Here is a 24,002-nt window from a genome sequence, read left to right as displayed (position 1 = left end):
TCCTGCACCAATCCCACTTCCCCCCCTCCTCTCATTCCATCCCTCTAACTTCCCTCTACCCCTCATCCTCTCTCCTCAGAGAAGTTCTGTGTAATTTAAATTCTGATTGCATCATTGGCAAGGTTTTTATGTGTGTATACTTTTCCTTTTTTCCTCTCCAGCTTTCTCAGCCAACTGTAAGCATTGAAGGCCAGGTATCAAACCCTCCATCTACTAGTAGCACAGAAGTGAATTCTCAGACTATTCCTGAGAAGCAACCTTCACAGGAAGTAAAAATGGAGGTTAAAATGGAGGTGGATCAACCTGAACCAGTAGATGCTCAACCTGAAGATACTCAGGAGGTGAGACTAGAGCAATTAGGTTCTGCTATAAAAAGAAATTCATGTATGTTCATAATGGAGAGTAATGGTCTTGTTACCAGATGTATGTCTTTGAAATCCTGAAAACCTGCGTTATATTTTAGGCTAAAACTGAAGATGGTAAAGTGGAACCTACAGAAACAGAGGAGAAAGGCACTGAGTTAAAAACTGAAATAAAAGAGGAGGAAGACCAGCCAGGTACCTCTGCTACACAGTCCTCCCCAGCTCCTGGACAGTCAAAGAAGAAGAGTAAGTTAAAGATGGCGAGATCATTCATTTGGTAAAATGATTCCCCACACACAATGATCTGTACTTTTTTCCTAGCACTTCTGTAGATCCCAGTGCTTAGGAGGGGAAGGGAGATGAATCTCTGAATTCAAGCACAGCCTTGTTTACTACATAGCAAATTCCAGGCAAGGCTGAGTCAGACAGTGAAACCTTGTCTCATAGCTGAGTGTTGTTGCACACTTTTAATCTGATCACTGGACAAGTTGATGTGGGGAAATACCTGGAGCTTGCTGGCCAGTGAGTTCAGATCTTTGTAGGACATACTATTTTGGAAGAGGTTGAGGGTAGAGAGTGGAGAGAGATCAGAGTGCTGGGACTGGAGAGATGGCTCAGTGGTTAAGAGCACTGGCTGCTTTTCCAGAGGACCTGGATTCAATTCCCAGCAACTACACAGTAGCTAAAACTGCATTGAAGGGATCCAACTCCTTCATACAAACATAGTTGCAAGCAAAACACCAGTGCTCCAGCACACACATGCACACTCGTAGTTCACATAACCGTAGGCAAACATAATAACACATAAGACAAAGTATCAAAAAGAAAATATGAAAACAAAAACAAGGTTATTGACCTCTGAACATAAATACCCACCCAAGCTTGACCCTCAGTCTCCAAACATAGGCACACACATGTTCATGGACACTTGGTTGCAGCAGCCTTACTGGAAAGAGAGTAATGACTCCTACAAATTGTTCTTTCTTTTTCACAAAATTCCTTGGCATATATGCACAGGTACACAAATGCACATAAGATAAATAAAACTTTTTAAATATTTAAAAATTGAACTTCATTTGTTCCTTGACCTCTTTGTGACTTGGATTCCTTTTAGGTCATGCAAATAAAGACTCAAATGTGCATCATCTAAATAACATGTCTTTCCCCTCAGTTCTATAAAGTATCATCTTTTTTTTTTAATATTTATTTATTATGTATACAATATTCTCTCTGTGTGTATGCCTGCAGGTCAGAAGAGGGCACCAGACCCCATTACAGATGGTTGTGAGCCACCATGTGGTTGCTGGGAATTGAACTCAGGACCTTTGGAAGAGCAGGCAATGCTCTTAACCTCTGAGCCATCTCTCCAGCCCAGTATCATCTTTTTAAAAGGAAAAAAAACCCACTTCTCCTCGGTGCCTTTGATTATAAGAAACCCGATCTCAGTTCTGAATTATTAAATATTGGTGCCATAAAAAGTGTGCCCCCTTCCATGATTGGTTTAGATTTCATTGTATGGTTCTACTCTGGCCTACAATCTTACTTCTCAACAAGGACTTGCTATGTAATTTAAACTGTCCATGATGTCTTTCTATCCCAGTCTTACCTCAAAGACCTTCCTGCTTTGCCCAGTGCTCACAGTGCAGCCATGTGCTCGTTAACCACTCTGAGAGAGGACATTTTCAGTTCTGCTAGATAGAGCCCCTTCCTTCTCTTACATTGATATTTTTTTGGCTATTACTTTAAGAAGTCTCTTCTGTGTTTTTAGGAGTCTTTGATTCTGTTTCTGTTTGGAAAAGTTTGTTTTCAATAAATCTGTAGCTGGAAAAGTAGCATAGGTAGGGTAATGGCAGCTCTGTTGTTTTGACAGTATTGCTTTAAAGCAGAGTAGGAATTAAAATCAGAAAGTGAGCCCTTTAGTGAAATTTCTCGGAGGACAGTGCCAATTTTGTGTTTTGTGATTTTTTTAAGGTACTTTTAGAAATAAACTTGCACATATTTTTAAAATCCCATTGCTTAATTGATAACTGATTTCAAATGGTTCTTTTTAAAGTTTTCAAACCAGAAGAATTACGCCAGGCTCTGATGCCAACATTGGAAGCACTTTACCGGCAGGACCCAGAGTCCCATCCCTTTCGACAGCCTGTAGACCCACAGCGTCTAGGAATCCCTGTAAGTATTTAGCATTTTTGTGTTTCCTTTCAAATTAAGAAATAACTTTATTTGACATATGATTCACATGCTACAGAATGTACCCTGCTTAAAGTACACAAGTTTTAGTTAGCATTTTCACTGTTACACAACTATCACAATGGTGTTAATTCTTTTTTTATTACCTCCCACCCAAAAACCCACATCCATTAAAACCACTAGTCACAGCAGTCTGAATTTTCTAATTTTAGGACTACCTAATTCCTTTGGATTCTTCTATTATGGTTATGTATAAACATACTACTTTGTGACTCTTCTTTTCATGTAACATTATGGGATGGTGCATTGCTTGGATTATATGATGTTGAGATTCAGAATTAGATCATTTAGTACTTCTTTTAATCTAATAATTCACTTATGTTGATGCTACTGTATTTTCTGTGTGTATAGTTGACAGGCATTTGGTTATTTCCAGTTTTGAACACTAATTCTCTGAGATTTGTAGGCCCCTTTTAGTACTCAAAATTTAAAGATGCTTGGTTTTACTGTATGTATATGGCAAACTATCTGGACCTGACATGTTATGTTTGGAGAATCTTCTCGTAGCCTCTTCATTTATGTATAGATAAATATTTTAAAGAAGTGACAGACTTCAGTCAACTTTTCGGAATTAGACATACAAAGATATACAACATTATGTGGAAAATTGATGATGATGATAATAGGAAGATACTTCTCTAAATACCCTGTTTGTGAGTGTGTGTGATGTGGTGTTGCTTATACTTCTAGGATTACTTTGATATTGTGAAGAGCCCCATGGATCTTTCTACCATCAAGAGGAAGTTAGATACTGGACAGTACCAAGAGCCCTGGCAATATATAGATGACATTTGTCTTATGTTCAACAATGCCTGGTTATATAATCGCAAAACTTCAAGGGTATACAAATGTTGCTCTAAACTGTCTGAGGTGTTTGAACAAGAAATCGACCCAGTCATGCAAAGCCTTGGATATTGTTGTGGCAGAAAGGTAAGAAGTAGCTTTCAGACCTGCATTTATCTTCTAGAGTACTTAGAATCTAGTGGTAACTTGGGTTAAAAATATCCTGTTTCTTGCTTGGTGATAGTGATATATACTTTTAATCCTGGCACTCTGAAGACAAAGGTAAGCAGATCTCTGTGAGTTCGAGGCCAATCTGGTCTACTGAGCGAGTTCCAGAACAGGCAGGGCTACATAAAGAAACCCTGTTTCTGAAACAAAAAAAATCCTGTTTCTGACTTTGATACTTTCTCCCCATCTCTTCTCATTTCCCTGTCCCCCTTTTCCTTTTCTCATGTTGCTAGAGATTTTAAAACACATTATTGGATCATTTTACCTACTATCCCAGCAAGGCTCTTTCTCTAATGGGTGTTTGTTTATTGCACATACAATAATGGCTTCTTATGTGGAATGTGCTTTTTGTGAAGATTTTTTTTTTTGCATAGATGAAAATTATGTGGTAGAGGTTCCCATCTAAAATATTTAATAATCATCAGACTAAGCTTTTTGAGTTGGTGCTTTATTATGTTCACCTATAGGAGCACTTTGTTCCACATGTGATACATTTCCTGCATGTTAAAGTTCTCAGTTTCACACCACATGTTGCTTGTAGGTATCTGAAAATAGTGCTAGGCAGATACACCTGGTCAGCCTGGTGAAATTGTGTAGTAAATTTGTGATGATTTTTATAAGCTGAAGAGGCTAAATGTGATTTACCTAACTGGGAGTAGAGATGTACCTTATGTTGGCTTGTTCTGATTGGCCTTTGTGACTATTTTGACTTGTACTTCATGTGTGTGTACATATATATATATATATGTTTATGTTATATATACACATATGTATACATATTTTTTTTTTTTCAGTTGGAGTTCTCTCCACAGACACTGTGCTGCTATGGCAAACAGTTGTGTACAATCCCACGTGATGCTACATATTATAGTTACCAGAACAGGTAAGCTCAACGATTGTGTGGACCATGGTCCATGTGTCCTTGTGTATAAAGTGAATGCAATCCAGATGTACTGGCACACACACACACACACACACACACACACACACTGTGGTTTATATATTACGTGCTTGAAAACATCTGTATAGCATGAAATTCTGTTCTTTGCTTTTGTTTGTAGAATTAAAGCATTTTCTAGTAAAAAAGCTTTAGGGCTGGAGAGATGGCTCAGTGATAAAGAATACTTACTGGCTGTTACAGATGTCCTGAGTTCATTTCCTAGCAACTACATGGTTGTTCACAACCATTTATAATGGGATCTGGTGTCTTCGGTCATGCAGGTATATATGCAAGTAGAGGACTCATACCAAATTTAAAAAAGAAAAAGAAAAATGCTTTGCAAATTATGTGGACCTTTTTGTACCTAATTTCTTATTTTTGGATTGTTTATAAAAACTATTCCAAAATATTTTCTTTGTTTTGTTTGTATTTGGCGAATTTAAAAAGAAGGAAAGAAATCTCCCAGAATTGAGGTGTGGCTAATTAGTAGAGTACTTGCATAGCATGCAATAAGCCCTGGTTTTGACTCTAGCACTTCATAAACAGGGTACAATAGTTCGTGCCTATAAGCTAAGCACGCAGGAGGTAGGGCTAGGGGGATCGCTTCTGAGTTGTCCTTGGCTTTCTACATTAGTAAAAATAAGCACAGCCTAGATTACATGAGACCCTGTCTGAAAAAAGAACGGAACTATGAGAAAAACTATGAGAAAGCATCTCTGCCTTTTCTCTTGCCTAAGTTGTATTCCTTCATCTCTTGAACATGAGTCTGTTGGTAGTAATTGGCCTGCATTAGAGCTCATCTAGTGATTCTTCCTGGCCCTCAGCAGCAATCAGCAAGGGTGATCAGTGACTGCTCTGTGCTTGTTTAATGCTGCCAACACTGGTGTCCTGTTTGGTTGAACTTGTGAGGTACAGATTCCTTACCAGGTTTGAGAATTCTCCTAGTTTTTATGTAATGGTGCTTTCTAGTTATAAAGTCTAGATTTGTTCCTTTTACTTCTTGAAACCCAAGGATGGTCAAATGTTGTAATACCTTTTATTAAAGATGCAAGTTAACAGCTGATATTTTCCCGTGTTCAAATCTTGACACATAGACCAATTTTGGATTTTTTTTTCCCGTGTTTTTTTAGTTTTTTGGAATTCAGACCAGCCTATGTCCACCTCCAGAGTGCTTGTACTAAAGACTTGCTCCACCATACCATATTCATTTTTGGATTTTTAATAGCAGTCTACAGTGTTCATCTTATATCGGGAGATGTTTAAAAAATAATGTCTTAATATACTTCTTTGAAACATGTCACTCACTGGTTATATTTGGTTTTTTTCTTAGTTCTCTCTCTCTCATGTTCATTTTTTAGACAGGGTCTCACTTTATAGCTTATGTTGACCTGGAATTATCTGAAATCCACCTGCCTCTGCCTCCTGAGTGCTGACATCTTGGTGTTTAATTGCTTTTTTAAAAAAGTATTGAGTGGCACTGGGTAGTAAAATCAAGCAGTATGGGTCTTAAGTGAAAGGTTTTTTTTTTATTTGCTTATAATCATTGCTGTTTGTGATCCCATTAAGATATTTATTGCTAATATGTGCTTTGCCTTGGCTTTCTGCTTTATGTTGTCCTGTCTTGCTTTTGTTTTTTTGTTGTCTTGCAATCCCTCATTTCTTCGTTTGTTTTTTTTTTCTCCCTCATGCTTGTCGTTGTCTGCACTTGGCTTTGATTGCAAAAAAAAAAATATATATATATATATATAAAAAACCAAAAAAACAAACAAACAAAAAAAACCACCAAAAAACAAAAACAAAAAAATCCCCAAACTGTGGGGCCCATAAATCCGCATCATTGAATGTCCTTGTCGCCGTTGATGACCTGCTCTCTGCTCCCGTTCCCCTCCTTGGCCTGCTGTGATTGGTGGCTTCGTTGCTTGGCTTGGGCTGTGTTGTGTGAACTGAGCAGTTCACCCCAGTATGGCCTTCTTGCCGACAGGTATCATTTCTGTGAGAAGTGTTTCAATGAAATCCAAGGGGAGAGCGTTTCTTTGGGGGATGACCCTTCCCAGCCTCAAACGTAAGTAACATTATTTTGGAAATGCTCTTTTGATTCTCTATTCTTAGGTGGTTGTTCTCAGGCATTTCTTAGTGATCTTAGACTGTTGTCCCTCCATCATTGTATCCCACCAGTTATAGCCAACTATTTAAATACAAATAAGTTTAAGGTAAATTAAATTACTGGTTTTCAGTTGCATTCTCACATAGAGGTTCCTATACTTATGTCTGGATACTTGGCTTGTTAGTCTAGATTCTATTTTTATGCCTTCTCTTGCAGATAACATAATGCTCAGTTAATACAGACTTTAAAGCTTTAAACAAAACCTTCCGAAGGCTTTGTAGTTTTCTGAGCTTTTAGTGTTTGATAAATGCCAAGAAAAATTTCAACTCATGGCCTAACTGGCCAACTAAACTAGTATTTGTTAGTCTGTAACATAATGTTATATTTCAAAGTGGTAAAATTGTTAAAAATTTTCATGGATTCATATTTACCTGTGATAAACAAGCTGTTGAAAGCATTCCACAAAATATAGTGTCTTACAGGGCAAAACGGATAATGTATTAGTGAAAAAGCCTCTGAAACAATTTGGTTAAATTTTGTAGTTTATGTTGTACAATAACTTTTTAGTTACTATTGAAACACAGTGTAGTAGGCTCTAGTTTCCAATGTAAGAGAACAGATACTGAGAACCTAGAGACATTCTGACTTTTACCAGAACCAGAAAAGTCTACACTAGGGCGGGATTTCCCTGTCGTGGGCAGGGGAGTGCACACATTACCCCTGGAGCTAGAGTGGCTTTAAATCAGTAAGGCTCTAAGGTTAGAAGGTTTTGAATTTCCTTCCCCGTTCTTCAGGTCTATAATGGCCCTACAAGATTGAAGTTTTAAAAAAGTTCCCATGTCATTCTGGGTGCTGTTGGTATTAGAGTCTTTTATCAAGGTCTTAAAGACATTAGGAAGGCAAATGAACCTTGAGCCTTTTTCCTCAGCAAGATGTACTTAAATACGGATATTGTTTAGTAAGAAAAAAGAACCATAGTATCAAAATGTCCAGGGCAGTATGGGAAGACATGGAAAATAAATACTATGAAATTAAATGATTTTTGTTCTTCATATTGAGTATGAGATATCTGTAGGAACCTGAAGTATGCACTTAGCCTCTGTTTCCACCATTGCCTAAAAATACAGGACTTGATTATCTGGGTCCTAAAACCAAACCTACCTCAAATAGTGAGAAGTGCCTTTTTTTACCCCCTTCTACCCCTATTTATCTCACTATGTATTCCAGGTTGGTTTCTAATTTGAGACCCTCTTGCTTCTGAACCATGAACATGAGATTAGACGTGCATACCACTGGTGTTGACAGTACCTGTCAACCGGTTTAATTCTGTGTTCTTTTTGAAGTGGCGATGAGTGTATGATTTTACTCTATATTCTATACTAGCCTCAAACTCCAGGCAGTTCTTCATCTTCAGCCTCCCAAATAGAACTATTCTTGTTTTTGTTGTTTGTTTTTTAAGACAGGTTCTCAACTACATGCCTTTGGCTGTCTTGGAACTCACTATATAGACCAGGCTGCCTCAAACTCACAAATCCACCAGCTTCTGCCTCCTGAGTGTTGGATTAAAGATGTGCAGCCCTGTGCCTGACTAAAACTATTCTTAAATAGTTTATAACCATGTTCACAATCTGGAATCAACAGTTCATAAAATGTGCATCCTGTATATAGTATAGTGAACCAGACTTTAAAAGAGAAGAGCAAGATATGATAACAGGAGGGGCACAGAGACCTGTGGAGCTTTGTGAGCTCAAGGCCAGACAGTTCTACATAGTAGGATCCTGATTTCCAAGGGTGGGGTATTATGAAGTATTGTAGAATGTTCTTTATATACACCTGAATTTATATAACCCAGTAAATACAACATAATTCAGATTGCTATATGTTCAAGTAGTAATTTTTGTGTGTATTTTTTTCTTATTATGTCCATTTTCTCTCCTTAGTACAATAAATAAAGAACAATTTTCCAAGAGAAAAAATGACACACTGGATCCTGAACTGTAAGTAGTTTCTCATGAATTGTCAGTACACTCTGCACCCTTTTTCCAAAATAACTTTATATTTTTATGCTAATACTTACATCCCATAAATGTTAATAGTAGGAACTTAAGAAACATTCAGGGGCTAAAGCTAATCAGTCTTACAGTGAGTGTTACTCATTGTTCCCTTTTTCTTTTTTCTTTTTTTAATGGTTTATTTAACTTCATTTTATGTGCATTGGTGTGAAGGTGTCAGATCCCCTGGAACTGGATTTTCAGACAGTTGTAAGCTGCCATGTGGGTGCTGGGAATTGAACTTGGATCCTTGGGAAGAGCAGTCAGTGCTCTTAACCGCTGAGCCATCTCTCCAGCCCCTCATTGTTCCCTTTCAAGTATCAAACTACTCCTGCCCAGGGCTGTACTCTTCACCTCTCTGCATTTCCAGTGCATACAGAGAATGATCCTGGAGTTGGGAATTTAGCTCAGTGGTAGAATGCTTGCTAGCAAACACAAGACCCTGTATTCCGTCCTCAGATCTAGGGGAAGAAAAATTTAAAAAGCACAGGGTCCTTCTATTTTCTCTGAAAATGGGGTGGGATGACTCCACACTCTCAGCAGTTACCTTCTCTCACTCTTTCTGGATTGGAATTTTAGATTATTTAACAGATTATTGCTTTAATGGTTTTGAAATTTGCTTTACCTATAACATTAAAGCCAAAAATCTCCACTAAACTAATTTTTATTTTTTTGGCATGACAGTTGGTTGTCTGTTGAATTGTTAGAATTGATGGGAGATACTGAAGATTTCGTTTGGTGATGACTCAAAATCAGTCTGAGAATTGGTTCTTTACTTTTCTAGGTTTGTTGAGTGTACAGAATGTGGAAGAAAGATGCATCAGATCTGTGTCCTTCACCATGAGATCATCTGGCCAACTGGGTGAGTCCTAAGACATGGGCTAGAAGTATTTTGTTTACTTTCCATGAGCGTTCTCATCCATGACTGTATTAATGTTCAAAATTATTGGTTGATTTTGTTCTAGTTAGGGTCTCACTGTGTGGCTCTTAGTAGCTCGGAACATGCTATGTAGACCAGGTTTTTCCCATCTTTTTTCTGGCCCTAGTGCTGGGATCAAAGCTGTGCATCACCATACCTGGACAGAGTTACAGTCTTCTAAGTATTTTCTTTGGGAGCAGAATCTGACTTACTGTTATAGCACATTTTTGCCACAGAGTTGGGCTCTGGGTTCTGTCCTGACACTGCCGAAGTGTATATAAAGCACGTCCAAAACACCTGTAGACAGGCATGGCACCCACCTATCAGCCTTTGGTAGCAGATACCTATACACGTTTTTTTTTTTTTTTTGTGTGTGTGTGTGTGTGTGTGTGTGTGTATACATACCTTAAATCTGAACAACACAGTAAAAACCTGTCTTCATAAAAGAATGCTGCCGGGCGGTGGTGGCGCACGCCTTTAATCCCAGCACTCGGGAGGCAGAGGCAGGCGGATCTCTGAGTTCGAGGCCAGCCTGGTCTACAAGAGCTACTTCCAGGACAGGCTCTAGAAACTACAGGGAAACCCTGTCTCGAAAAACAAAAACAAACAAACAAAAAAAGAATGCTAATACTAAAGCCACTGTTGGTTATAACTAAATTTGCCAGACTTGAAAATTATTTTTAAAATACTACTAATTTTAAAAGGGTACAGGTGTTGCTAAAAAGCCAAGGAATGCTTCCTTCTTGAAATATCTACTTGGAATGTTATATTAAATGACTCTTGGTAGGAATGGGGAACCAGTAAGTTACATAGCTGTACTATGGTATAGACTCATAGGATGTCCAGTGACATTTAGAAAGGATGCCTCTCATTTTGTGAGAGAGGAGCTGATCTTTATTTCCCATGAAAAACAAGTTCAAGAGTCAAGTTTGTAGGTGATGGGATTTCCTCACTGTGTAATTATTAGATTAATTGTTGATAACAGCTAAGAGGATGAAAGGAAAGGAAAGGATAATTTAATTTATCTGAAATTGCCAATAAATGACTTGTCCTTAAATATTCATGTTTAAGAGACATGCCTGATTGGCTGGAGAGATGGCTCAGTGGTTAAGATCACTGACTGCTCTTCCAGAGGACTCTGGTTCAATTCCCAACACCCCTCATGGCAGCTAACAACTGTCCCTAACTCCAGAGATCTGACACCCTCACACGGACATATATACAGACAAAATACTAATGAGAGAGAGAGAGAGACACATAGACATGCTCTTGATAAGATTGCAATTAAAACTTAAGGTCAACCAACTTGTTAAAGACAATAACTGACGGGTCAGAGAGATGCCTTAATGGTTAAGAGTATTGGCTGCTCTTACAGAGGACCTGAGTTCAAATCCCAGCACCCACATGACAGCTCACAACCATCGTAACTCCAGTTCTAGAGGATTGAACATTTTCACCCCAGTGCACATAAAATAAAGTTAATGGAAAAAAAAAGACAAGCATTAATAATATATTAATGGGGCTTAAAGTATATAATTCTTAGAAAAGAACATAGTTCAGTTCTCAGCAGCCAAGTCAGCAATTCACAACTACAAGTAACTTTTGTTCCAAGGGATACCAAAAACTTTCTGGTGTCCCCAGGTAACCCACACTTTTTTGTTAGTGGTGATTTTTTTTTTTTTTTTTTTTTTTTTTTTTTTTTTTTGAGATTGTTTCATTGTAGCCCAGGCTGGCCAGGAGCTGCTCCTGGTCTTCCTGTCTCCCACTCCCAGTTGGGATAAAACTCTTCTGTCCACTAGAACGCAAAGCCTGCTTTCTAGGAAAAAACCCAGTTTGTGTACTGGTTACATTAACTGTTATATATAGGAATTTTTTTGTGCCAAGTTGGTGGTGTTGCTTTTGTTGTTGTTGTTGTTTTAATCTTACTGATAGATTTTGTTGCATGGTACTTGTATTTTATGTTATATAAGTAATGTTCTACTTTACATTTTAGGTTTGTCTGTGATGGCTGTTTAAAGAAAACTGCACGTGCTAGGAAAGAAAACAAGTTTTCTGCTAAAAGTAAGTATTATTAATTTAAATCTATTTAATTTTATTTTATGTGGTTTTGTGTGTGGGTGTCACATCCCCTGGAACTGGATTTAACAGACAGTTGTTAGCTGCCTTGTGGGTGCTGGGTATTCTTCCGGAAGAGCAGCCAGGGCTCCTAACTGCTGAGCCATCTCTCCAGCCTGGTGTAGGAGGTCCTTTTGTATTTGTGTTGTTTTTATTGGTTAAATGAAGAAACTGCCTTTGCCTTTTGATAGGGCAGCACTTAGATAGGTGGGAAAAAGAACTAAATGCTGGGAGAAAGAAGACAGAGAGAGCCGCCATAAACTCGTCAGGTCAGATACGCTAAATCTTTTCCAGTAAGCCACCACCTCGTAGTGATACACAGATTAACAAAAATGGGTTAGATCAGGATGTGAGAGTTGGCCAAAAAGAGGCTAGATATAATGGGCCGTGCAGTAATTAAATTAATACAATTTATGTGTGGTTATTTCGGGAGTAAGCTAGCCGGACAGTGGGACACAGCCCCCCCTCCTACAACACCAGCCCCAAGTATTATTATTTGAGGTAAACCCTGGTTTAAAAAAATTATATAGCCAAGTGGTGGTGGTTCATGCCTTTAATCCCAGATGCCTAAATACTAGTGAAATTGAAACCGGTCAAAATGAATTAGTTTTAAATGCTCCAAGTGTTTCAGCACATGTAGCACTTGTTAATCCTTGTATTCTAGAAGCAGGTGGATCTCTGAGTTTGAGGCAAATCTTGGCTAAGTAGTGAGACCCTCTTTCAAAAAAGAAAAATATTTTTAAGCCAAAATCAAATTATAGCATAATGAAGTATAAAAGTAAATCTTTTAATGAGGCAGTGGTGGCCGAGCACCTTTAATTTCAACACTTGGGAGACAGAGGCAGGCAGATCCCTTTGAGTTAGAGGCCAGCCTGGTCTATAGAGCGAGTTCTAGGACACCCTGGGCTGTTACATAGAGAAACCTGTCTTGAAGTACAAAAACCCTTTAAAGGGGACTTTGGTTAATAATTCCCCCCCCCCTTCCCCTGTATTTATTCTTGTCCTGGCACATGTCACAATGTGGGCCAAGTATAAAGTAATTGACTAGAGTTATTGTCACAAGAATATTTGGTTTCCCTCCTTTGGCACTGTAGAGGTAATTTGTTATATAAGCTTACGTGCCGAGGGATAGGATATCAGAGTTACCTTATGGTATTAAAAACCAAATACAGTCTATGTGGTGGTGGTGGTACACGCCTTTAACCCCACACTCCTGAGACAGAGGCAGGCAGTTAATCTGAGTTCGAGTCCAGCCTGGTCTACAGAGTGAGTCCAGGACAGTTAGGGCTACAAAAATGAATCCTGTTTAGAAAAACAAACAAATCAATACTTCAGGTTTGTACATGGACCTCAAAATTGACTGTAAAAATTTAAACCATGGTAACTTTCTTTCTACTCTTTAATACTTGGAATTGAGCCCAGGGCTACACCTTGGTAACTTTTAACTTTTATATTCCTAGGATTGCCACCTACCAGACTTGGTACCTTTCTGGAGAATCGAGTGAATGACTTCCTAAGGCGACAAAATCATCCTGAATCAGGAGAGGTCACTGTTAGGGTTGTTCATGCTTCTGACAAAACTGTAGAGGTGAAACCAGGCATGAAAGCAAGGTGTTTAATAATTTTCATTTCTTCTCTTGAAGAGCTACAGTTGTGCATTCTCAGTTACTGTTGATAATTTCCACCTGAATAATTTGTGGTTTTTTTTTTAATCTGATATGTGTAGGTTTGTAGATAGTGGAGAGATGGCAGAATCTTTTCCATACCGAACTAAGGCCCTTTTTGCCTTTGAAGAAATCGATGGTGTTGACTTATGTTTCTTTGGCATGCATGTTCAAGAGTATGGCTCTGACTGCCCCCCACCCAACCAAAGGTAGGACTGACTTACTATGACCAACCTCTCTTTTTGTTTGGCAGGGACATTGGGTTCATACTATAACTAATACAAAAGCACACTGAACGGAAACTTGATATGTATAGCATGTATACCAGGTAAAAATTACATGGGAGCCATTGACAAGTCTGATACCCACACAGCCACAATCTCTAATTTTCCTATGATAATTTATAAATAACAGTCAGCACAGAAAGGAAGTAGATGTTTTTAGCCATGTATATAATAACTTAGTATGTGATAGAAATTTTTCTCTCCCTGTTTTTGATATAGGAGAGTATACATATCTTACCTCGATAGTGTTCATTTCTTCCGTCCTAAATGCTTGAGGACTGCAGTCTATCATGAAATTCTAATTGGATATTTAGAATATGTCAAGAAATTGGGGTAAGCATATTAATAATTACTATCTTTTAAAAATAACGTGGAAATGTGTATGTATTTGGCTTTCTCATGTTTGTTGTGATATAGTGAAGCCATAACTTGTTAGATCTCTGATATGAATCTGTTGTTACCTTTTTCCTACTTCACTAATCCTTTAGTTCCATTCTGTTGAGTTAAACCATTGTGTTTACAGTTTGCATTAAAAGTTATTGATATTAGCTGGAGAGCTGGCTCAACAGTTTAAGAGCATTGGCTGCTCTTCCAGAGGACCTAGGTTCATTTTTCAGCACCCATGTGGTAATTCACAACAGTTCTAGGAGATCTGACACTCTCACACCAATGTACAAACATAAAATTGTGTGTGTGTGGGGGAAGGTTGTTTCTTTTGTACTTCGGTGTAAAGACTGGAAACAAGTTGAATGTGATGAAACTTACAGTTTCAGCACATGGAGACTTGGAGCTTGGAAGTTCAAGTTCATTCATAAGTCAAGATCTGAAGGTACATATATCCTAGATACTACCATCTTACTCGTAGGAGATTACTCCTAACAGTTTACCTTGCATGTAATTTCTGTTATGATGGGTTCCTATTCCTTTGCAATATAGTTGTCTTTTGATCTTAAAAGTTCTTACAGATTTTAGGATCAAGAATAAAGTCAGCCTTTTTAAATGAAATTCACAGCACACTCCTCCTTGGCCTTTCAAAACAAGTGGGTAGTACGAGAACTGTTAGTGCTTAGGTTAGGCCTACTTCTGGCCTAAGAATTTGGATCTGGGCTTTGGTCTTCTTGAGAAAATAAGAATTTCTGTCTGTGTTTCACCCTGTGGTTTAAAATGTATTGCTGCCTGTGTGCAGTGGTATGCACCTATTGCATCGACTATTTATAGCTTTCTCTAGCACAAATGATGTCTTCTTGATATCATTTATCATGATATTCCATATCTTCGTGTTTTTAGATATACAACAGGGCATATTTGGGCATGTCCACCAAGTGAAGGGGATGATTATATCTTCCATTGTCACCCTCCTGATCAGAAGATCCCAAAGCCCAAGCGCCTACAGGAATGGTACAAAAAGATGCTTGACAAGGCTGTATCAGAACGTATTGTCTATGACTATAAGGTCAGTTTGAACTTGGAAATAAATTGTATTATTGCTATTTTCTGTCCTCTCTGACAAGTCTTCTGTTCTGACTTATAACATGTGATTGCTATAATTATGCTAATTTATTAATTTTTATTTCATTGAAGTGTGTGTGAGTGTGAATATATGTTCGTTCGTTCTTTTTTTTTCTCTTTGAAACAGGATTTCTATGTAACTTGGAGCCTGTCATGAAATCAACTCTTGTAGACCAGGCTGGGCTCGAACTCACAGAGATCTGCTTGTCTCTGCCTCCCAAGTGCTGGGATTAAAGGCGTGTGCCAGGCTCATCTATGTAGGGAATTCCAGCCATCCTGGACTATGTAAGAACTGGGGGAAAAAAGTCAAGAACTCAGCATGGTGATGCACACCCTTAATCTTAGCACTTAAGAGACTGTAGCAGGTGGATCTCTGAGTTCTGAGGCCAGTCTGTTCTACATAATAGGTCCAGGCCAGCCAGTGGTACATAGTGAGACCCTGTCTCAAAGAAGGAAGTATATTGGCACAATTTAAAATGCGTTCTCATTGTTTGTCTGGCATGTTCCCTAGAGAACTTTGCCATTTTTTTCGTACGATGAAAGTCGTTCTTCTTCCAGATGTCCTGAGTCCAATTTCCAGCAACCACATGGTGGCTATCAACCATGTAAAATGAGGTCTGGTTTCCTCTTCTAGAGTACAAGCATACGTGTAAACAGAACACTGTGTATATGTAATGAATAATTTATAAGAAAGAAAAAAGAGCTTAGAAATTCCTGATTGTAATTACTTGGGTTTTTTGTTTTTGTTTTAAACAGGATATTTTAAAACAAGCTACTGAAGATCGATTAACAAGTGCAAAAGAGTTACCCTATTTTGAAGGTGATTTCTGGCCCAATGTTCTGGAAGAAAGCATTAAAGAACTTGAACAGGAAGAGGAAGAGAGAAAACGGGAAGAGAACACCAGCAATGAGAGTACTGACGTAAGGGCTTTTTCTCTCTGCAGTGTCTACCTTGATAATCTGATAATGCAGAAAGGAGTTTACACTGTTTTTGTGTTCAAGACAGTCTTTTTTTAAAAAATATTTATTTATTTATTTATTATGTATACAATACTCTGTCTGTGTGTATGTCTGCAGCCCAGAAGAGGGCACCAGATCTCATTACAGATGGTTGTGAGCCACCATGTGGTTGCTGGGAATTGAACTCAGGACCTTTGGAAGAGCAGGCAATGCTCTTAACTGCTGAGCCATCTCTCCAGCCCCTCAAGACAGTCTTGGTAGTAGCCCTGGCTGTCCTTTGTAGACCTTGCTGGCCTTGAACTCAAGAGAGTTCTCTGCCTCCAGAGTGTTGTGATGAAAGGCGTGTGCTACTACTGCCTATCTAGGTTTATACTTTCAACTTAGTTTTCTGTACACATCTTACTCTCAGGGAATGCAAAGTCAGCCTTGGCCACATAGTTCAAGGCCTACCTTGGCTAAATAGTGTACCCTATCTCAGAACAAAGGGTCATTGCAATTCTAACTAGTAGTATCCTGGCGCTGAAGCTTCTGAAAGAGTATATAGCAAAAATACTTTTACTGGCCAAATTATGACTGGTATAAGCTTTGTAGATCACATATCCTCTCTGGTGTATTTTTAGAAGCGCTAGGGATCACACCCAGGCTGCCATGTTGCTACTAAGCAGGTTCTTTGTCACTGAGATATTGTATCAACACAGCCTTTCCCTGCTTTTTTTTTTTTTTTTTTTTAAAGCAACCTTTTAAAGTGTAAGATTCTCATTTAACTTTGCTTTGTAGAACCTGGCTTAGTACCTTCTTCAGTTATTGATCACTTTTATACAGTGTTCTGGGTTTTAACTTAAGTCAGGGCTGACTGGGTGTGGTGGTGATACACAACTTTTTTTTTTTTTTTTTTTTTTTTTTTTCCCCCCGAGACAGGGTTTCTCTGTAGCTTTGGAGCCTGTCCTGGAACTAGCTCTTGTAGACCAGGCTGGTCTCGAACTCACAGAGATCCGCCTGCCTCTGCCTCCCGAGTGCTGGGATTAAAGGCGTGCGCCACCGCCGCCCGGCAATACACAACTTTTTATTTCACATTCAAGAGGCAGAGACAGGAAGATAATTCTAAGTTCTACGTAACAAAACCATGTCCAAAAAAATGCTTGGACAGGTAAGATGGCTCTGAGTAAAGGCCTTTAGCCACTTAGCCCTGAGTTCAGTCCTTGGACCCACACGATTGAAACAGAAACCGAGATCTGGCTCCCATATATTGCTCTCTTACCTCCGTATCTGTGTGCTGTGGTCCTCACACATAAACACAGATACATGCAAGGGCCCTAGATAAAGTTCAGTCTCTAGCATCAAAAATCAAAACAAAAGATTCTTAAGCCAAGCACGGCAGTAATCTCAGTATTTAGGAGGTAGAGACAGGAGGGTCAGTTTAAGACTGAGCTGAACTTCATGACACAAATCTGTTTCCTTTTTAAATTTCTTTCAGTCTACCAGATTTTGCCACCCCCCCACCCCAAGTGCTAGTATGAAAAGACCACGACACCACTGTCACTATCCCACACTCCAAAATGCTTTAACCTTTGGTTCAATTCATTAATAGATTGTGGGTGAAAGGGGAAACCAAAGCCTGCTTGCTGATCCCCTCTTCCATACTTCATGGTTTTCATGGTTCACTAAACTCAGAACTGCCCATCTCTGCCTCCCAAGTTATGGGATTAAAGGCATGCATCAACACTGGCCATCAAAATAGGAGTTTTCTAGATAAAGTTTACAAGTTTTCATTTCTTTAATGAAGCTTGGGGTGTCTACTAGGAAGGAGGTAATTGGGAGAGGTGACTCAATATTCAAGAGCACTTGCTGCTCTTGCAGAGGATCCCAGTTCTGTTCTGTTCCTTGCATCCAATTCAGGAAGCTCATTTCCAGATCCATCCTAGCAACCTCACATTTTCATTTGTTCTTTGTGCTGCCTTACAGGTAACAAAAGGAGACAGCAAAAATGCTAAGAAGAAGAATAACAAGAAAACCAGCAAAAACAAAAGCAGCCTGAGTAGGGGCAATAAGAAGAAACCTGGTATGCCCAATGTGTCTAATGACTTGTCTCAGAAACTGTATGCCACCATGGAAAAGCATAAAGAGGTGAGAGTCAGTCTTCAGGGTAAAGGGGTGTGTGTGGCAGGCGAGTGCCCACCCCAACTGACACTGTAATGAGAACTCTAGGTTGCTGAAAATGAGGAGGGCAGAAATGGCTTGAGGGGTGACTGGGATGAAAAGAGTGTGTGTATAGACTTTGGTTGTAAAACAGAAAATGTTTTAACTGCTTGAGTATCCATCCCTTCAGCCATGCCACTGCATTCTAGTGGATGCCACTATCAGAATATACTACTAATAGCCTGAACCAATGTCGAGGGTAAAGTACTATCTGAAAAAGCTAACTAATGGTAATTGATTTGACTTACACTGTCTAATCTTAGAAGCTAGAATCTCAGGCTATGGGTGTGTATTACAAGTTCATGACTTAGCCTTTGTAATAGGATAGCAGAAGCAAAACTGCCTGTTGTAGTATAGTGTAGGTCTTTATGCTAACTTATACAGACTTTCAGTCTCTCCAGAACTAGCCTATAGTAGAGGACAGGGTGAGTCATGGCGGTTCGTCCTCTGACCCTGGGTATAAGGCACACCAGTGGTTCATCCGACATACATTCAGGCAAAGTACTAATGCACATAAATATTTTAAATTGGTAACTTAAAAAGCTTTGTAGACTTTCTGTGCCATTTTCTATTTATTTGTTCTCTGTACTTTAGCAAGTACCTTCTAAGAAAAACATCCAAACTGATTTTAATTGTGTTGAGTTGCCATGTCTTCACAGTGGTCTCAGCCTTTTTTCATGCCATGGGCGTTTTTGTTGGTTAGTTCAGGGCAGGGTCTTGCAGAACATCTCCATTAAGATTTGAGTAGATGCTTTTCTGTAGTAAGATTCAGGTTAAACCACAGACCCCATCTTAAGGTATACTATTCACTATATGTGTGCTGTCCCTGAGCTAGTCTGTTGTTTGTTTTGTTTTGTTATTTTTGTTTGTGAGCCTAGCCTTTAACAGCCGGTTTGTTTAAATTTTCTAGACGAGATATGTGTTAAACTCACAGAAAGCACCTGATTCTAACTTCAGGGTGCTGGGATTAAAGGTCCGTCTGTGTCAACTACACCCAGCCCTAGACTGTTCCTATTTTGAAGATAATACTGAAATGAAGTAACAAAATATTAGTTTTATGGGTTCTTTTGGTTTGGCTTTTGTTTGTATTTTGAGATACGGTTTCTCTGTGTAACAGCCCAGGCTATCCTGTAACTCTTTGTAGACTAAGCTGACCTCTAAACTCAGAGATCCACCTGCCTCTGCCTCCTGAGTGTTGGGAGTAAGGCATGTGCCTTCACCATCTGGTTTGAGTTTTAGGTTCTTTTTTATACTTAAGTCTCAGTGAACAGGGGTAGGGGAAGTATAACTGTCAGTTAACCCCTGAACCCACTCTTCTGCTATGGCCCTCTCTGGTACCTTTTTGCTGCAGTGGTATTGTAGTTCCAGAGTCACAATTAGCTTGTCTCTTGGCAGGTTTTCTTTGTAATCCGCCTCATCGCTTGTCCTGCACCCAACTCCCTGCCTCCCATTGTTGATCCTGACCCTCTCATCCCTTGTGACTTAATGGATGGTAGAGATGCATTCCTCACTCTGGCAAGGGATAAACACCTGGAATTCTCTTCACTCCGAAGAGCCCAGTGGTCTACCATGTGCATGCTGGTGGAACTCCATACACAGAGTCAAGATAGATTTGTCTACACCTGCAACGAGTGCAAGCACCATGTGGAGACTCGCTGGCATTGCACTGTGTGTGAGGTAGGTGCTATTTTGTGGGAAGGACAGGACAGGACAGGACACACTGGTCCCCATTGTCTGAGTTGTGATGTAGACATGTGGTAAAAAAAACACATGCCCTTGTGGGAAGTGACAGGGCTGAAAAGAATGGTTTTATCTTTTTTGGTTTTCCAAGACAGAGTTTCTCTGTAGCTTTGGAGCCTGAACTGGAACTAGCTCTCTTAGACCAGGCTGGCCTCTAACTCACAGAGAATTGCCTCCCAAGTGTTGGGATTAAAGGCGTGTGCCGCCACTGCCCAGTGATTTTTGTATCTTTTTATAAAAGGAGCTTTTCTGGCCCAGTCGAAATATATAAACTGCTTTTGAATTATTTCAGTCTTGCAGAGTTAACCTTCATCTTGTTTTCCCCTCCAGGATTATGACCTGTGTATCACCTGTTATAACACTAAAAACCATGACCACAAAATGGAGAAACTAGGTCTTGGCTTGGATGATGAGAGCAACAACCAGCAAGCAGCAGCCACACAGAGCCCAGGAGACTCTCGCCGCCTGAGCATCCAACGCTGCATACAGTCTCTGGTACATGCGTGCCAGTGCCGCAATGCCAACTGTTCTCTGCCTTCCTGCCAGAAGATGAAGAGGGTCGTGCAGCACACCAAAGGCTGTAAACGGAAAACCAATGGTGGATGCCCCATCTGCAAACAGCTTATTGCCCTCTGCTGCTACCATGCCAAGCACTGCCAGGAGAACAAATGTCCGGTGCCATTCTGCCTCAACATCAAGCAAAAGCTCCGGCAGCAACAGCTGCAGCACCGGCTCCAGCAGGCTCAGATGCTCCGCAGGAGGATGGCCAGCATGCAACGGACTGGTGTGGCGGGGCAGCAGCAGGGTCTGCCGTCCCCAACTCCTGCTACTCCAACCACCCCTACTGGCCAACAGCCAGCCACCCCACAGACACCCCAGCCCCAACCTACTTCTCAACCTCAGCCCACTCCTCCCAACAACATCCCACCCTACTTGCCCAGGACTCAAACTACTGGTCCTGTGTCCCAGGGTAAGGCAGCAGGCCAGGTGACCCCACCAACCCCACCTCAGACTGCCCAACCCTCCCTTCCAGGACCTCCACCTGCAGCAGTAGAAATGGCAATGCAGATTCAGAGGGCAGCAGAGACACAACGACAGATGGCTCATGTACAAATTTTCCAAAGGCCAATCCAGCACCAGATGCCCCAGATGACGCCCATGACCCCTATGGGTATGAACCCACCTCCTATGGCCAGAGGTCCTGGTGGGCATTTGGAGCCAGGAATGGGTCCCACAGGAATGCAACAACAGTCACCTTGGGTCCAAGGTGGAATTTCTCAGCCACAGCAGATGCAGTCAGGGATGCCGAGGCCTGCCATGATGTCAGTCGCCCAGCATGGTCAGCCGTTAAACATGCCTCAACAGCCAGGATTGGGGCAAATAGGTGTGAGCCCTCTCAAACCAGGCACTGTGTCTCAACAAGCCTTACAAAACCTTTTGCGGACTCTCAGGTCTCCCAGTTCTCCCTTACAGCAGCAACAGGTGCTTAGTATCCTTCACGCCAACCCCCAACTGTTAGCTGCATTTATCAAGCAGCGGGCTGCCAAGTATGCCAACTCTAATCCACAACCTCTCCCTGGACAGCCTGGCATGCCTCAGGGACAGCCAGGGCTGCAGCCACCTACCATGCATGGTCAGCAAGGTGCTCACTCCAACCCAGCCTTGCAGAGTATGAATCCTATGCAGGTAGGTGTGCAGAGAGCTGGCCTGCCCCAGCAGCAGCCCCAGCAACAGCTCCAGCCACCCATGGGAGGAATGAGTCCTCAAGCTCAGCAAATGAACATGAATCACAACACCATGCCTTCACAGTTCCGAGACATCTTAAGACGTCAGATGATGCAACAGCAGGGAGCAGGGCCCGGAATTGGCCCTGGAATGGCCAACCACAACCAGTTCCAGCAGTCCCAAGCAATTGGCTACCCACCCCAGCAGCAACAGCAGCAACAGCAGCAGCGGATGCAGCATCACATGCAACAGATGCAGCAAGGGAATATGGGACAGATGGGCCAGCTCCCCCAGGCTTTGGGGGCGGAGGCAGGAGCCAGTCTGCAGGCATATCAGCAGAGACTTCTTCAGCAACAGATGGGATCTCCTGCTCAGCCCAACCCAATGAGTCCACAGCAGCATATGCTCCCAAATCAGGCACAGTCCCCACACCTGCAAGGTCAGCAGATCCCTAATTCTCTCTCCAATCAAGTGCGTTCTCCCCAGCCTGTCCCTTCTCCACGACCGCAATCTCAGCCCCCCCATTCGAGCCCATCTCCGAGGATGCAGCCTCAGCCCTCTCCACACCATGTTTCTCCACAGACCAGTTCCCCACATCCTGGGCTGGTAGCTGCCCAGGCTGCCAACCCCATGGAACAAGGGCATTTTGCCAGCCCAGACCAGAATTCAATGCTTTCACAGCTCGCTACCAATCCAGGCATGGCAAACCTCCACGGTGCAAGCGCCACGGACCTGGGACTGAGCACCGATAATGCAGACTTGAATTCAAACCTCTCACAGAGTACACTAGACATACACTAGAGACACCTTGTAGTATTTTGGGAGCAAAAAAAATTATTTTCTCTTAACAAGACTTTTTGTACTGAAAACAATTTTTTTGAATCTTTCTTAGCCTAAAAGACAATTTTCCTTGGAACACGTAAAAACTGTGCAGTAGCTGTGTGTGGTTTAAGCAAACATGCCAGATGAGCCTGAGGGATGATAGATTACAAAGAATATATTTTTGTTATGGCTGGTCAACCCAGCCGTTTTTCTCCCCTTGTGTGTGTGGTTCAAGTGTGCACTGGGAGGCGACTGAGGCCTGAAGCCAACCATATGCTCCTGCCTTGCACCTCCAATAGGTTTTATTATTTTTTTTAAATTAATGAAAATATGTAATATTAATAGTTATTATTTACTGGTGCAGATGGTTGACATTTTCCCTATTTTCCTCACTTTATGGAAGAATTTAAAAAAAGAACATTTCTAAAACCAGAGGACAAAAGGGGTTAATGTTACTTAAAATTACATTATATATATATATATATAAATATATATAAATATATTAAAATACCAATTTTTTTCTCTGGGTGCAAAGATGTTCATTCTTTTAAAAACATTTAAGAAAAAAAAAAAACCCTCCTTCCACCCCTCAAGTCAACTTTTGTGCTCCGGAAGATTTTCTATTCCATAAGTCTGAGCGTAAAACTTCAAGTATTAAGATAATTTGTACATATAGAGAAAAATGACTTTTTTCAAAATATACAGGGGCAGCTGCCAAATTGATGTATTATAATATTGTGGTTCTGTTTCTTGAGAGATTTTTTTTTGTTATTTTTACATCTAACAAAGGAAAAAATTTAAAAAGAGGGTAAGAAACGACTCCAGTGGGGTGATTTTAACAGGGAAATGTCCGAGGTTTCTTCGCTTGCTTTCTTCCTTACTCTGCCCCCACACATACATTTTCTCTAAAACTTGAAAATAGAAAGCAAAACCCTCAACTGTTGTAAATCATGCAATTAAAGTTGATTACTTATAAATATAAACTTTGGATCACTGTATAGACTGTTAAATTTGATTTCTTATTACCTATTGTTAAATAAACTGTGTGAGACAGACGCCTTGGCTTGTTTCACTTTTTTTAAGTCTTTATACCATGTGCATTGGTGTGAAGGCATCAGATCCCCCTGAAACTGGAGTTACAGGCAGAAGTGAGCTGCCATGTGGGTGCTGGGAACTGAACCCAGGTCCTCTGGAAGAGCAGCCAGTGCTCTTAACCATTGAGCCATCTCTCCAGCTCCTTGTTTCACTTCTTTAAGGCTCATCTTAGTCTTAGTGAACTCCAGGTCAGGACTGGAGATGAAGCTGGTAGACTGATTGCCTAGTATGAGCTAATCAGTCCTCAGCCAGCAC

The 24,002-nt window shown here is 40.5% G+C and overlaps 1 protein-coding gene across 1 annotated transcript in view; it reads left to right on the top strand.

The window, feature by feature from the left end:
* Ep300 (E1A binding protein p300) overlaps positions 1–23,707 on the top strand; it is a 66,438-nt gene extending 42,731 nt beyond the window's left edge. Inside the window, exons 15-31 of the mRNA XM_038342590.2 lie at positions 162–341; positions 464–608; positions 2,416–2,534; positions 3,303–3,542; positions 4,418–4,506; positions 6,545–6,625; positions 8,608–8,664; positions 9,503–9,580; positions 11,631–11,698; positions 13,213–13,363; positions 13,479–13,625; positions 13,920–14,033; positions 14,988–15,153; positions 15,966–16,130; positions 18,132–18,293; positions 19,761–20,042; positions 20,436–23,707. Of these exons, the coding sequence (XP_038198518.1) occupies positions 162–341; positions 464–608; positions 2,416–2,534; positions 3,303–3,542; positions 4,418–4,506; positions 6,545–6,625; positions 8,608–8,664; positions 9,503–9,580; positions 11,631–11,698; positions 13,213–13,363; positions 13,479–13,625; positions 13,920–14,033; positions 14,988–15,153; positions 15,966–16,130; positions 18,132–18,293; positions 19,761–20,042; positions 20,436–22,631 (4,440 nt within the window). The 3' untranslated portion in view covers positions 22,632–23,707. The remainder of the gene's footprint in view (positions 1–161; positions 342–463; positions 609–2,415; positions 2,535–3,302; positions 3,543–4,417; positions 4,507–6,544; positions 6,626–8,607; positions 8,665–9,502; positions 9,581–11,630; positions 11,699–13,212; positions 13,364–13,478; positions 13,626–13,919; positions 14,034–14,987; positions 15,154–15,965; positions 16,131–18,131; positions 18,294–19,760; positions 20,043–20,435) is intronic.
* Positions 23,708–24,002: the final 295 nt, after the last annotated feature.

The sequence above is a fragment of the Arvicola amphibius genome, chromosome 9, assembly GCF_903992535.2.
Source record: "Arvicola amphibius chromosome 9, mArvAmp1.2, whole genome shotgun sequence".
Classification (NCBI taxonomy): Eukaryota; Metazoa; Chordata; class Mammalia; order Rodentia; family Cricetidae; genus Arvicola; species Arvicola amphibius.
Note: the sequence above shows the minus strand (reverse complement) of the source record. Positions and strands in the feature narration are given on the sequence as shown.